This window comes from Triturus cristatus, chromosome 12, assembly GCF_964204655.1.
Source record: "Triturus cristatus chromosome 12, aTriCri1.1, whole genome shotgun sequence".
In the NCBI taxonomy this organism is placed as follows: Eukaryota; Metazoa; Chordata; class Amphibia; order Caudata; family Salamandridae; genus Triturus; species Triturus cristatus.
This window is the reverse complement of record NC_140595.1, coordinates 51,269,343-51,282,507: the sequence shown is the minus strand read 5'-3', so window position 1 is coordinate 51,282,507 and position 13,165 is coordinate 51,269,343. Positions and strand designations below refer to the sequence as shown.

The window sequence follows — 13,165 nt, the reverse complement described above, 5'->3', positions numbered from 1 at the left end:
CACTGGCCTAATCATCAAGCATATAGATCTTACTTGTAAAATGACAAGAGTTTTGCAATGCAAGTACCTGGAGTGACAGGGGTTAATACAGGGTTGGTGGGATTATACATTTCACCTAAGAAATGATCCATGACAAAAATGGGACAGCATATAAATGGGAATTTGATAATTTCATACTGTTCTCCCAGCTCAGTGTGAACAGCAGATTCGTTCTCACCTCCACAGTATCTATAGGGGCTACGATTTGCTCTGCAGTCAGATTCCCGAACTCAGCAGCTAAAACATCCATCCTGGAACATCAACATCCACATATAGCAGATAGTCACAAGGAAACATAAATTAGGCAGGAGGCGCAAAGCAAAACGTGGCTCAAACACGTAAACTAATTCCTAACAGGACAGCAAAACAAGGTGCCGCCGTGGCCAGGAAAGACCGGACAGCCCCTATCCAAGCAAAATAGCATGCTCATGCCTTACACTGTACCAAAGGACTCGGTCACAACTCACCGAATGAAAGTCTGAGAAGAAACAGGCGACGTGAATTGGCTGAGCGGCGACGAATGTGTGGACTCCCCCCCCCCCCCCCCCCCTTTACGCTGTGCGACGCCGGAGAGTAGGGAAAGAGGAAAACGCCATGACGTTATCGTTTGCCTTTTTCTGCCGTCCCACTTGGACGACCTCGCCTACTAAAAGGTTTCTTGTCTTTATGGGGCCATGTGTTTGGCCCCATAAAGATAAGAAACCTTTTGCGACGATCGCAAAGCAGGCGAGGCCGTCCAAATGGGACGGCCGAAAAAGCCGAGCGAATACTTCACAAGGAGCTCTTTTACAATGGCTGGCCACAGTTTAGCATAAACAGTGACGCCAGCCAATGGAAAAGAGGGGCGGGGCTTAATGCCCTTTACTAAAAAATCCCCATGTCATTAAATCTCGCTAGTGAGACTGCGCATGCGCGCAGCCTACGCAAGGCGAGACCTAAAAAGGGCCTCAAGCCTGGAAGAAAATGTGCCCTGTTGTCTCGTGCAAGATTGTGCCAACAGAACCCAGAGACGTTTTAATGCATGGGCAAAGTGGGCTCTGGCCCAGGGCCCCAGCCTTTCAGGGGGCCCCCTGACAGAGTCAGCTCTGTTTTCCAGAGTTTTGCCCCAATGACCTTGAATATTTCTTAAACAAATTGTTTTAAATACTATTTTCCTTTAATTTATTTTTATGTACCTGATGTGTGAGAGTCTAGTACAGCCATTTTGCAGAGAAATGTTGTGTTTATGTTTCATGCAATATACATAAAATAATTTTCTTTAAGATCAAAACAAGGGCGTCACAGACATTATTTGCAGTAATATTGGTGAGCTGCTGCTGTGTTACAATATTGAAAACACACATAACTATCCCTGACTATTAAATGTAAACACATTTAGGGCCTTATTTATGAGAAGTGACGCATCGCTGTGTGAAAACAGGGATGCGTCACTTCTTAGCGCGTCCTCCTTGCGACATGATGGATGCGTCATATTTACTGTATGACGCATCATGTCGCAAGGAGTTACAGATACAGCAGTATTTCTGACGTATTTGTAGGCGCACAAGTGATGCATTGCTGGGGTGTGTCTGAAAATAGACGCAGCTCCAGCAATGTGTCCTTTCACATGGGGCAAGCCCCATGTGAAAGGGCCTGCATCAGTCTTACACATGCTGTGAGGCAGGTGTAAGATATTGACACAATGGCGTCCTAGAAGTGGCGCACTGAGTTCTCATAGATTTCAATGCACCACTTCTACGAGGCTTTTTGCGGGGCAATACCCACCCTGCATACATTATACCTGATGCATGTATAATGTGGTGCAGGGGTTTACAAAGTGACGCATCTGCCTAGATGCGTTACTTTGTAAATAGGGCGCAACATGGCATATTTTTTTACGCTGCCGGTGCGTCACAAAACATGACGCACCGGCGGTATAAAAGGCCCTTAGAATTTGAACGAGTGTTCCTTTGCACTGTCAGGGACCTAATGAAATGAAATAGTGTATTTATCAAAGAGCGCAGCTACTCAGACTAGAGTGTCCTGGCACGTGACAGCGGGACGAAAACGTGTATAAATGTTCTTCCCAAAAGAGAGTAGGTCTGTGGTTAGTCTCAGAGAGGCTATTCCACAATTTTGCGCCTAGAAAGCAGAGGGATCTGCCTCAAGTGCGGGCAGGGCATATTTTAGGCACGATGGTCAGATTGGCATTGGAAGATCTTAGGGGTCTAGATGTTGTGTAGCGATTAACTCGCTTATTTAGGTAGCCGGCTTCTAAGCCGTGGAAAGCTTTAAAGAAGATGGTCATCGCTTTGAAGTTGATCCGTTCTTTTATGCGGAGCCAGTGTAGAGACTTAAGAATAGGTGTCCTACTAGATCTGGGTTTAGGTCTCAGGATGGGTCTGGCCGCCGCATTTTGTACTACTTGTAGGCGCTGGATAAGGGATTTGGGAAGACCTAAGTACAAGCTGTTGACATAGTCAAGCTTTGATGTCACCAGAGCCTGCACCGCGATCTTTCTGCTCTCAAGCGGTAACAGTGGCAGGAATTTTTTTAGCATCCAGAGTATGCCAAAGCAAGCGCCAGTTAGATTTTGGATTTGAAAGCGCATGGAGAGTGTCTTGTCCGTGACAATTCGTACGTTTTTAACTTTCTCCTTTTCCGCGGGTGGGGGCAGCAAATCTTTTGGCCACCAAGTGCTCCTTTCAGGTGTTTCTGGATAACCAAAGAAAACGACTTCAGTTTTGTCCGGATTGCACTTCAGCTGATAGATCTTAAGCCAGTTAAAAATCTTTGTGAGGCAAGACCTAATCATTGCCCCGTCAAAGTCGGTTCCTTTTTCACACGTAAAAATCAGCTGAGTGTCATCAGCATAGGAAACAATTTTGGTACCCTCTTCTTCTACCAGAAATGCAAGGGGGATAGATATATAGTAAAAAGGGTAGGACTGAGAATGGAGCCCTGAGGGACACCTACATTCATGGCCGGAACTGGGGATGAGAAAGGGGGGAGCCAGATGTCCTGAGATCTATTTGCCAAGAAGGATGACATCCATGTTCAGGCAGTCCCCCCAGGCCGATGTTAGCAAGTCTCTCCAGGAGCCTCTCATGTGGGACTGTATCGAATGCAGCCGACAGATCGAGCAGTATCAATACGTCCTTGCCTCCCTGGTCCAGCTTACCCTTGAGAAATTCAGTCACTTCCAGCAGAGATGATTCCGTACTGTAGTTAGCCCTAAAAACGGATTGGGACTCATGAAGGAGCTTCCCATTTTCAATGTGTTTTTGGAGGGCCTTGTTTACATGCTTCTCTAATACTTTGGAGAGGGCAGGAAAAAGAGAGATTGGCCTGTAGTTGGCAGGGTCCTTCGGTTTGGCGTTCGCCTTTTTTTATCAGTGGAAGAATCTTAGCATTCTTCCATAATTTCAGCATGTTGTCTGAGGAGAGGGAAGCATTAAAGAGCTGGTTTACCATGGGGTTTATGGTGGGAGCTAATAGGTTCAGGATATTCGCTGGACATGGGACGGTAGGAGAGCCAGACTTAATGCTTTGGAGAAGGGTCAGTGACTCTTCAAGCTGAAACTCAGGGAAAGCTAGTAAAGATGGAGGATCCAAGAGGTGAAATTTGCTATTAGAACTATGGTAGAAGGTCAGTTCTTCTTCTGAGATGTTAGTGAAGGCTTGTTGGATCACGGACATCTTTTTGTGGAAGATTTGAGCTATTTGCTTAGACCATTCTTCCTTGCATGGCCCTTCCTTTGTGCCGACTTTCGGGGCAGTAAAGGATTTGACTATGCTAAAGATTTCCTTACTCTTATTTTTTTATCTTGGTTTGAAAGAAGTTTTTCTTGGCTGCCTTCACGAGAATGTAATTAGCCTTTAAGTTATCTTTATACACCTTCCTGTCCTCGGGTAGATAGGATTTACACCATTTCCGTTCCATTTTTCTACAATTTCTTTTTCTGGATCTGAGGGAATCGTTAAATCATGGAGCTGGTGGGGCCAAACTCTTTGAGGAGCGCGAAACAACCAGTACCGCTGCATCAATGTTGGTTTGTAGCCATGAATCTATTGAGAGGGCGTCCGAGTCGGGGCAGCCAGACAGCTCCGGTGAGGAATGACTGAGGGCGTCTGCGAACATCGGGATGGATATTTTATGGAACGTCCTGTAATTAGGGACCCTCTGCCCTGCGTTAGCCCGAGGGGCTGTGGCAGAGTTGGGAATGACAAATTTTAATAGGAGGTGGTCAGAACAGATAATGGGAAGAGGTAGGCTTACTGATATGTCAAAGTTGTGAAAGATTTGATCTAGGGTTTGGCCCTTCTCATGGGTGGCCGAAGAAATAGATGGAAACATGTTGCAGGCCTGCAGAGTCTCCAACAAGGAAATTGTTTGAGGGTCTTTTCCATTCTCCATATGTATATTGTAATCTCCCAGAATAAGGCAGTTGTTGTATTTTAAGGCTAGGAAGGTGGTGGCTGTATTAAGCGTCCTAATAAAATTTCCAATGGCACTGGGAGGTCTGTAAATCAGAAAACCAGCTAAGCTATGATGGGGGGATAAGGTACAGCAGAAGCCTAAGGACTCTGCGCCCTCTATGTTTTCCATCAGGATGGGAGAGAAGTCTAGTTTTTGATTGTAAATTATGGTGACACCACACCCTTCCCACTCGGCCGGTCCCTCCTAAGGATTTTATAACCCGTAGGGATGGCCGAGGTGATAGTAGGGTTGGAGGCTTCAGACAGCCAGGTCTCAGTGAGAAATGAAAGATCAGGCTGTTCGTCTAAAAGTAGGCAATAAATGTGTGGTTCATGCTTTTGCATAGAGCGACAATTTAAAGGGTGGCCTTTAAGTCCTCTGTTTTCTTATTGTTTTTACACTTATTGTTGCGTGGGAGGATCTTGGGTGTGAGTTTCCTGGGCTGGAGGAGAGACAAGTTGCACTTATTGCATCAAAAGTCTACCTCCAAGCGCGGATCAGCCGCTGTACACTGACATAATGGTAGCCGCCTAAGGCTAAGCAGTTTGTCCCTATTGTAATATAGTGGAATAAACTCACCGGAGGGGAACTGGGCAGCATGGCCGGCGCTGGACGCCTCCGGAACGCCTCCAGGCGCAGACGGGCTTGACTTTGGTGCGCATTCGGCGCGCCCGCTGCGCGCGTCCGTTTGCATCGGGAATATATAGGCTAATACCAATGATGCAAACTGGATCGCTAACGCAGCTGAGGAAGTCGAGACTGAGTGGGCAGTGGTGTGGAGCCTGATAGTAGCCCCAGCCCTCCGCACAATCGGCGTATCAGCCGCGGCGGACCAGGACTGGAGGAAAAGCAAGATGTGAATCGAAGCAGCTAAGGAGGTGTAGGCAAGCAGAATCAAGTAAAGTGCAAGTGCGCGTAGGTAGGAGAAATTGGTAAAAAGCACAGAGTAATTAAGCCACACATATACAATTTAAAAAGTATTAAAAACCTCTTAGCATGGCAGGAAACACTAAATACTACCACTGTCAGCTGCGCTCGTCTGTTTGCATCGGGAATATATAGGCTAATGCCTATGATGAAAACTGGATTACTAACACAGCTGAGGAAGCGGAAACTGCGTGGGAAATAGGAGCTCAAATTGGAACATAAATTCAAAGTTGTTCTGAACAGGGGCCCCCAAAATATGTTTGGCCCAGGGCCCCCAAAATCCTTAAGATGTCCCTGACAGAACCAGCCCACAGGCACGGCACCTCTTGTGTGGCACGGGACCGCTGGTCTGTTCTCTTCAGCTTTTCCCTGGTGGTAATATGAATCATGGGCGAGTCAAATCCATTCTGTAAAATCCCCTGTGCGTACAAGCTTTATAGTGGCTGTGTTACTTGGAATGTATAGACTTCGGTTCTAACACCGGCTATTCGTTTGACCAAACATGTGATCCTGGGCAAATCACTTCAGCTCTCTCTGAGATACTTATAACAAGGTGTGTGTGACGTGTAATGTAACAACACAGTGAGTGCATCAAGTTATCACCGGGCTTTTGACTAGTGCACCACATTGTCTCGGTGGACACACTACAAACCCGGTCTGTGCCCCTTGCACGTGCCTGCGGATGTGTCGAAGAGCCTGTGCGCCATCTACGGGGTGAAAGAGGAAGCGAAAGTGGGCGAGAGCCGTACCCTGGAGGCAGAAAGCGAGTGTCCCCGCTGCTTCCTGCCTACCCCGGCTTCGAGGATTTAAATAACTCGGCCTCCGTAGCCGAAAGAGGAAGTTCATGGGGTGCAAGGCGGTGCCCGGTGCAGTACAAGCCGGGGCCTGCAGCTCCCCGAAAGCGTCTACGGATCATGAGAAGGCGCTGGCCGAGAGAGAACCTGCCCGGGGTGAGTCTACGTGATTTTTGATGGTGTAAAAAAAAAACAGCTCTGTGTGCCTGGGGCAGAATGGACTTGTGGGATCAGTATAGGGTTTTTAACAGAACCCACGCCACTGAGACATGTTGCACCTTCCGACACCACGGGGATTGCTTATGCAGTGGAGAGTAACGAGGCGCTTGTTTATAGTATTACTTCATTACTTAGCCACTTTCACATATTTTAACACTGTCTGAACAAAGATTACACCCCATTAAAACCGATTTAACGCCCAATTACAGCCATAAGCAACATATAGGTGACCAGTCAACCTTGGCGAAGGATCTTGCACTGCGTTGCAAAACTTATCGCTATATTTTTTGTGTCTGTTGAACCTTTTGAACTAGAAAGACATTTTTTGTTGTTAAAATCTGCAGATTATTCAGCAGACGAAGGATTATGTGGCAAATCCACAACTAGGCAGAAAACGCAACATACCAAAAATCGTATAATTTCAGTAGCCCCGAGTATATCCAGCTCACCTTTGGAGTCGGGAAATAACTAGAAAGGGTTTAGAAAGTAGAGAGGGTAGAAAGAAGGGAAAATATAGATGTGTGAGAGAGATAAGTGGGGGGTCAGATAAAGAAAAGGGAGTTGAGAGAAAGATTGAGAGAGATAGTCAAGAAAAGGAAAGTAAGAGAGTAACAAGAGGTAGGGGGAAGCAGACACAAAAAAGAAAAGGCAAGAGGAAGAACACATAGAAGAAACAAAGGAGAGGGAAGAGAAAGAAGGGAGAAAAAGCAGAGAAAGTAGGAATTGAAATGTGCACAGCTGGATTCTACAATAAAAACAGCAGGAAGGCAAGGGACACGACTGAGGCGGGGTTTCGTCTTGTTGAATAATATGTCCTGCATAGAATCTACTTGTATGCAGCACTACTGACGCGGATTGAGAGATACAAGCTCCTGTTTTGCAATTGAGGATTGGTGGTAGCCTGGCACAATGTTAGACAATTAAGGGGTTCTCCGATACTACTTCACTTGGAACGATGGATTGCAGTGCATGATAACACTTACTTCAGTAGTATTCTTAAATTGTTCACCCTTGTTGGTGCAGCCTGTGCTGTGTTACTCTAGAAATGTGTTTCTGGATTCATACCTTGATCAGTAGCGAGCAACAAGTCGTTTTGGGGGTGCTGGAAATGCTGTCCAAAGTCTTCTCAGAGCTTTGTACCACTCACTGGGCGCAGGTGCATGAACCCAAGCTCGTCAGATCAGTAGCCCAAGGGAGCCTTTTCAAACAGGAGGATGAGCGCACAAAGCCTCACTTTTCAACACTCAGTTTGCCCCAATGCATTATGGTAAATGCAGTGCACGATAACACTTACTTCAGTAGTGTTTGTGTGTGTCTGTGTGTATATATATATATATATATGAAACAACTCGCAAATCTTTTTCCTTGAGGAAATCACGGGCACAGACCTCTTGTGATACCAAACAGTTTGTTTTATTTATTTCCCATAGTGATGTCCAGACGCGTTTCGGCCGTCCAATCGGCCTTGATCACCTGACCACACGCGTTGACAAACCCGCTATTTAAAGTGCAAGTGCTCATTACATTTCTAGTTGACATGGAAAAATTACTACTGATCTCATCATTTGTACATAATCATTTTTTGCTAATGCTTAGTAAATGTCCAAATGTGTATTTAGAAAATTACAGGCCTAAATGCCTATATTTATAAGCTTGAATATTTCTAAACATATCCCCTTTATTAGTAATTAATAACAATTGAGAATTCATTCCATATCATGTGACTAATGATATTGTGCTCACCTTGCCGTGTTTGAAAATTAAAAACAGAAATTAACTTATATACATTTCCACAATAGTCCAACACTATACTTAACAAAAGTTAATCTATTAAGGTGCATACATGCAACAGTACTATGTGGACATAAAGTGACTAATGCTTAGAGGTGCAAATGAGGCAACCTTTACGAACTGAGGTAGGAGACATAGATATATATAGGGCAGTAAACAATTCTGGAGACGTAGCTAGCCAAGATAGAAAGACATTGCACTAAAAATTTTCCCTGAGTTGATATTTGAGACATATATTAAATGGCTAAAACAAGGTTTTAAAGTGCAATAGTAAAGTAATAGGCAAAATGTGGCGTGCGACATATTTAAAATGATCAATAAAAAAGACACTAGGTAAATGAAAACCTACCCTGCAGTATCTTAAAAACCAATCACTAAATATATATATTCATAGAAAGCAAGCCCAAGAGCCAACAATTGCAAATGTTTCATTCCTAAGAGAAGAAGTACCCCACATCTATACTCTTCTGCCAGACAGTTTGAATTGAATCATAAAAAAGTGTAAAGGTCCTCTGTCACATTGAGGCCCCCCGGCCATTTTGAATCAAACTCTAATATATACTGAGTTTCCAAGCGGCGTAAGATGGCCTCTCTATTGCCACCCCTTCGCTTCTGGGGAACTGATTCAATGGCAAAATACCTAAGGCATTTGGGGTTACTTTTATGCACTTTTTCAAAGTGTCTGGCTAGAGGGTAATTCTGGTCTTTATTGACAATGGCTCTAATGTGCTGCAAAATACGCTTGTGGACTGCCAGCTTGGTGCTACCTATGTATTTTAAAGGGCAGTCACATTGTAAAACATAGACACAGTAATCCATTTTGCACGTAAGATGTTGCTTGATTTCCCTTTGTGTTTCAGAAAATGCTGTGCAGTATGTCTTTGTATTTGCACCAAACTGGCAGGCCTTGCAGGATGAGCATTTAAAGAAGCCTTTTCTTGTAGGTAACCACGTTTGCTTTTTAAAGCTTTCTTGGCTATTGTCAGTTAACATATTCCCCATGCTTCTAGATTTGCGGAAGCTGATTGGAGGATTTGAGGGCATAAGGCAACAAATCACTGGATCTTCCCGAATCAAATGCCATTTTTTTCTCATGATGCTCCTCAATTCTTTTTCTTGTTTGGAATATGTTAGAATAAGACGCACAGGCTCACTGTTAGGGTCTGAAACCTCTCTTTTTCTGTATTCTAGAAGTTCGTCCCTAGGTTTTAACTGGGCCTTTTTCTTGGCGGCTTCCACTACTTCGTAGCTATACCCTCTAGCTAAAAACCTAATCATGCTTTCCCTCTGTTTTAGGTCGCCAGTAGATAGTTATAGTTAAGACCGTGTTTCCATAGGAAATCTCAAAATTCTATTTTGAATAACTTTGGCGCCGGTTGACGAATCTTCGCGAAATTTTCAAAACTAATGGGGCGCTCCGCTCAGCTCCTACCCTGAAAGTCTCGGGGTGATTCGTCAAGCGGGGGCCGAGAAAAAAGGGGGGTCCCAAAACGCGTTTTCCCCATGCATTTTTCCATAGGACCTTTAGTCGAAGGTACAGCCCGAACGGCTGAACAGAATTACTTGCAATTTGGCAGAGAGGTAGTCCTCAGGTCAGGGAAGTGCCTTTTGCATATACGGAGTCAATCTGTTCAGTAGTTCCTGAGAAAATTGCATTTAAAAGCACATACATATCTATAGCCGCGCACCGTGAGCGCACCCTAACGTGCGCGAGCGTAATTCTGATTGGTTGTTACATGTCAGTCAACGTTCGAATCGGTCGAAATCAGGAAGTGTCGGCCGCCATGTTGTTTGTTTTCAGTGCGAGAGTGGAAACGGAAGGTGGCGAACGTGAAAAGGGGGCAGGGTAGAGAGTTCCTGACCCCCTAGCCTTGGTCAGGGGGTCCCTGAAGGACCCCGAAGGCAGAAAAAATAATCGAATTTTTTTTTTCAAAATCGCGGAGGTGCGCGCACGGTGCGCGCACGGTGCGCGCACGGTGAAAAACCATACTTTTTTTTTTTTAATAAGTAGTTTAGTGAAAAATAAATATATAAAAAAATTATAATACATACATAACTTAGCATTTAAAAAAACGTACAAATTCACTGAAAAAACCATAGGTTTCACACACGTTATAGTTAGGAATTAGCATTTAAAAAACCTTGCAAATTCACTTAAAAAACCATAGGTTTCACACATGTTATAGTTAGGTGGATATTTCACTCGTAAAAAACCAATGAAATTCCCGCCTATAGTTACTTCAGATAACTATAACTCGCGCGACCGCCACTCTATCACAAGGATAATGTCATCAGTGATGTCAAGGGTGATGCCACTGACCATCTCATGAGTGATGTAATATGTGACGTCATGAGCACAGGATTGCGGGAGCGCGAGTTATAGTTATCTGAAGTAACTATAACGCTGGAATTTCATTGGTTTTTTACGAGTGAAATATCCACCTAACTATAACATGTGTGAAACCTATGGTTTTTTAAGTGAATATATATATATATATATACACACAGCTGATATTTCCACTCGTTGACGATTAATGGGAGGTTTACTGGTTGAAATTGTGATCTGGAATGTTCTTTCTAGATGGTAATATGCTGTGTGTTAGATATTTGACTCCTTATACTGCAAGATAAACTCACTTTTATAGTAGTTTTGTACTATGTTTTTTATAACTCCTATCAACTGGAGATGTTAAAATTCATCACGCCAGCACATCTCTCACAATGAGCCTACCATAGGGGCCAAGGGTGACAGAGCTGGTCCAAAACTATAGCAGGAACTAAAGTTTTCTAACAGCTAAATAGTGGGCTTTGTACCCGCAAGGCCTGACTTGTAATCCCAGATTCTTCACTTCATTAAACCATGTCATCCTGCACAAATCCATTCACCTCCCAGTTCACTCTTTGCAAACAGCCTAATAGCCAGGTGTGAGTGGAATTGTGGAAATTTCCCCTAGAGGTCATCTGCCTGAAATATGCGAGATACAACCTTGCATACCATAGCCTCGCGAGATGCTATCTCCAATGAATTGTCCAGAAAGTTTCTAAAGACACACAGTGATGGTTGCTACTGCCCACTTCCAGTTTCACAGTTCTCTCAAGACATTTTCTGCTTTAATCAAGCCACTTGTGATAGAGTAATATTCTATCAGCATAAGTGTTAGGAAAACTTAAATTGCATATAATACGCAGTAGCCCAATGTTGCTGCTGTACTGTTTACTGTCTTATTTACATTTTATTATTCCTTGTTTTTGCTGTTTTGTTTCCATCTTTCACCTCAAGACTCAACATTTAAGTGAGTCCCTCCGGTGTGCAACCTATCGTCTGCACACACTACGCATATTTTTTGCACAAAACTTTTTGATGTAGGATGCCACCTTTAGAAGAAACAACAGATTTTGGGAGGGCAGCCCTGTAGTATTAGTATAGAAATCAGGGCCGGGCAGGTCTTATATTCCACAGGGCATTTCCCCAGGGGGCTGGAGCCCTTGAAAGTCGGTTTTGAAATCTCAGGACTGTTCCTGATGCCTGTCACTTTCTCCAGCTCCCTGGGGTTACTCGCAGCAAGTACAGGGAGTTTTCAAGAGCAAGAGAGGAGGGAGGGGAAGGTAGAGAAAAAGGAATCGAAAAGAGAGAAGGAGAAAGAGAAAGGATGGATGGAAAGAGAGCGATTGCGTGAGTAGAGTAAGGGAGCAGGGCTGGTTTGAGCATTTGTGCCGGGACTGATTTTGGTTCCCCAGTCCAGCCCTGACAGAAATTGCAGATTCTCTTTCCTGAATGACATCGGCCTTCAAGAAAGAACTGACTATGTCTCAATCATTCTAAGGCAGTGCAATGAGTCTCTGGAGCTCACTTTAGCCAGCTCTCTGCACCTCTTCCTGTCCAACCATGTGAAGAAAGGAACTGAAATCTGTTCTTTTTCTACGATTCTAAGACACCTTCTGCTGAGGTTTCGACTCACACCGCGTTTGCCTTTACTGCATCTGGGTGACTTAACTCGTTACTCCCGTCTTCTGGCTCGGGCACCTTTCTAGGGCTCCTCTGGCTCTCATCTTCATCCCCTAGTTCTCCTCAGTACTTCCCTCCTTCCCACTATCTCTTTTGTTTTCTTTTACCTTTCTACCTCAACCCACTAGTCATACCCCCAGTTGCTCTCTTCCCCCTTCCTCGTCAACTAGTATTAAGAGCATAGTCTATTCTAAGTTTTTATTCGTCTACAAGCTTTACTCCTTGTAAGCTATATACTTAAATTACCTCTTCTCTTGCAACCTCTTTGTTTTTATATTCTGTACATAATTCTGTCTCACCCTGTTTACTTTATTTTCCCTGTTGTAAAGCTCTCTAATACCCCTGCTCACCCTTCATGCCCTATATAATCTACAACCTTGTAGGTTCTCCTTATTGTGCCATATATGTCTTCTCTTCCAGAATTGAGGCATCTTCTCTCGCCTGCAGAGGGAGCCAGCATGTCAGAGTGGAGAATGCCTGTGGGCAACTTGAGGGAAGCTGTTCTCGCGAGACTGAGCGAAATGCTGGACTGCAGCGACAGCACTCGAGGCTGGAGGAAGCTGGCTGAAATCGCTGGTACAGAGAAGCAGTTCAAGTGCAGGTAGGTGGCAGGCTGGGCACCCCAGGGAATCTGTAAGAGGACCGCTGCACCCCAATGCCAAGCAGAGAGTGCAGCGCCCCATACCATACTGTAAGTGGGTCTGAACGAAATTTGCATTACGCAAGCGTGATGTCACTTAATTTTGGTTTATTGCGCAGTACACCAAATTCCTGAAATTACACCATTAATCCACGTGACGTTACCACAGTGGGTTTACTGCAACATTTTAGTATTGGAGCAATGAACAACGTGAAGGACCAGAATGCGACCAGCTGTTGTTCACAGCTCTTGTGTTATGTTGCGCTGTTTTGGTATGTAATGCCTTCTCG

The 13,165-nt window shown here is 44.5% G+C and overlaps 1 protein-coding gene across 2 annotated transcripts in view; it reads left to right on the top strand.

Moving 5' to 3' along the window:
- Positions 1-6,200: 6,200 nt before the first annotated feature.
- Positions 6,201-13,165, top strand: part of LOC146772429 (mucosa-associated lymphoid tissue lymphoma translocation protein 1-like) — a 66,471-nt gene continuing 59,506 nt past the window's right edge. The window contains exons 1-2 of one of the 2 annotated variants that reach the window (XM_085639851.1): positions 6,201-6,375; positions 12,656-12,836. In XM_085639851.1, the coding sequence (XP_085495977.1) occupies positions 6,270-6,375; positions 12,656-12,836 (287 nt within the window). In that variant the 5' untranslated portion in view covers positions 6,201-6,269. The remainder of the gene's footprint in view (positions 6,376-12,655; positions 12,837-13,165) is intronic. The other variant, XM_085639852.1, reaches the window with a different exon arrangement.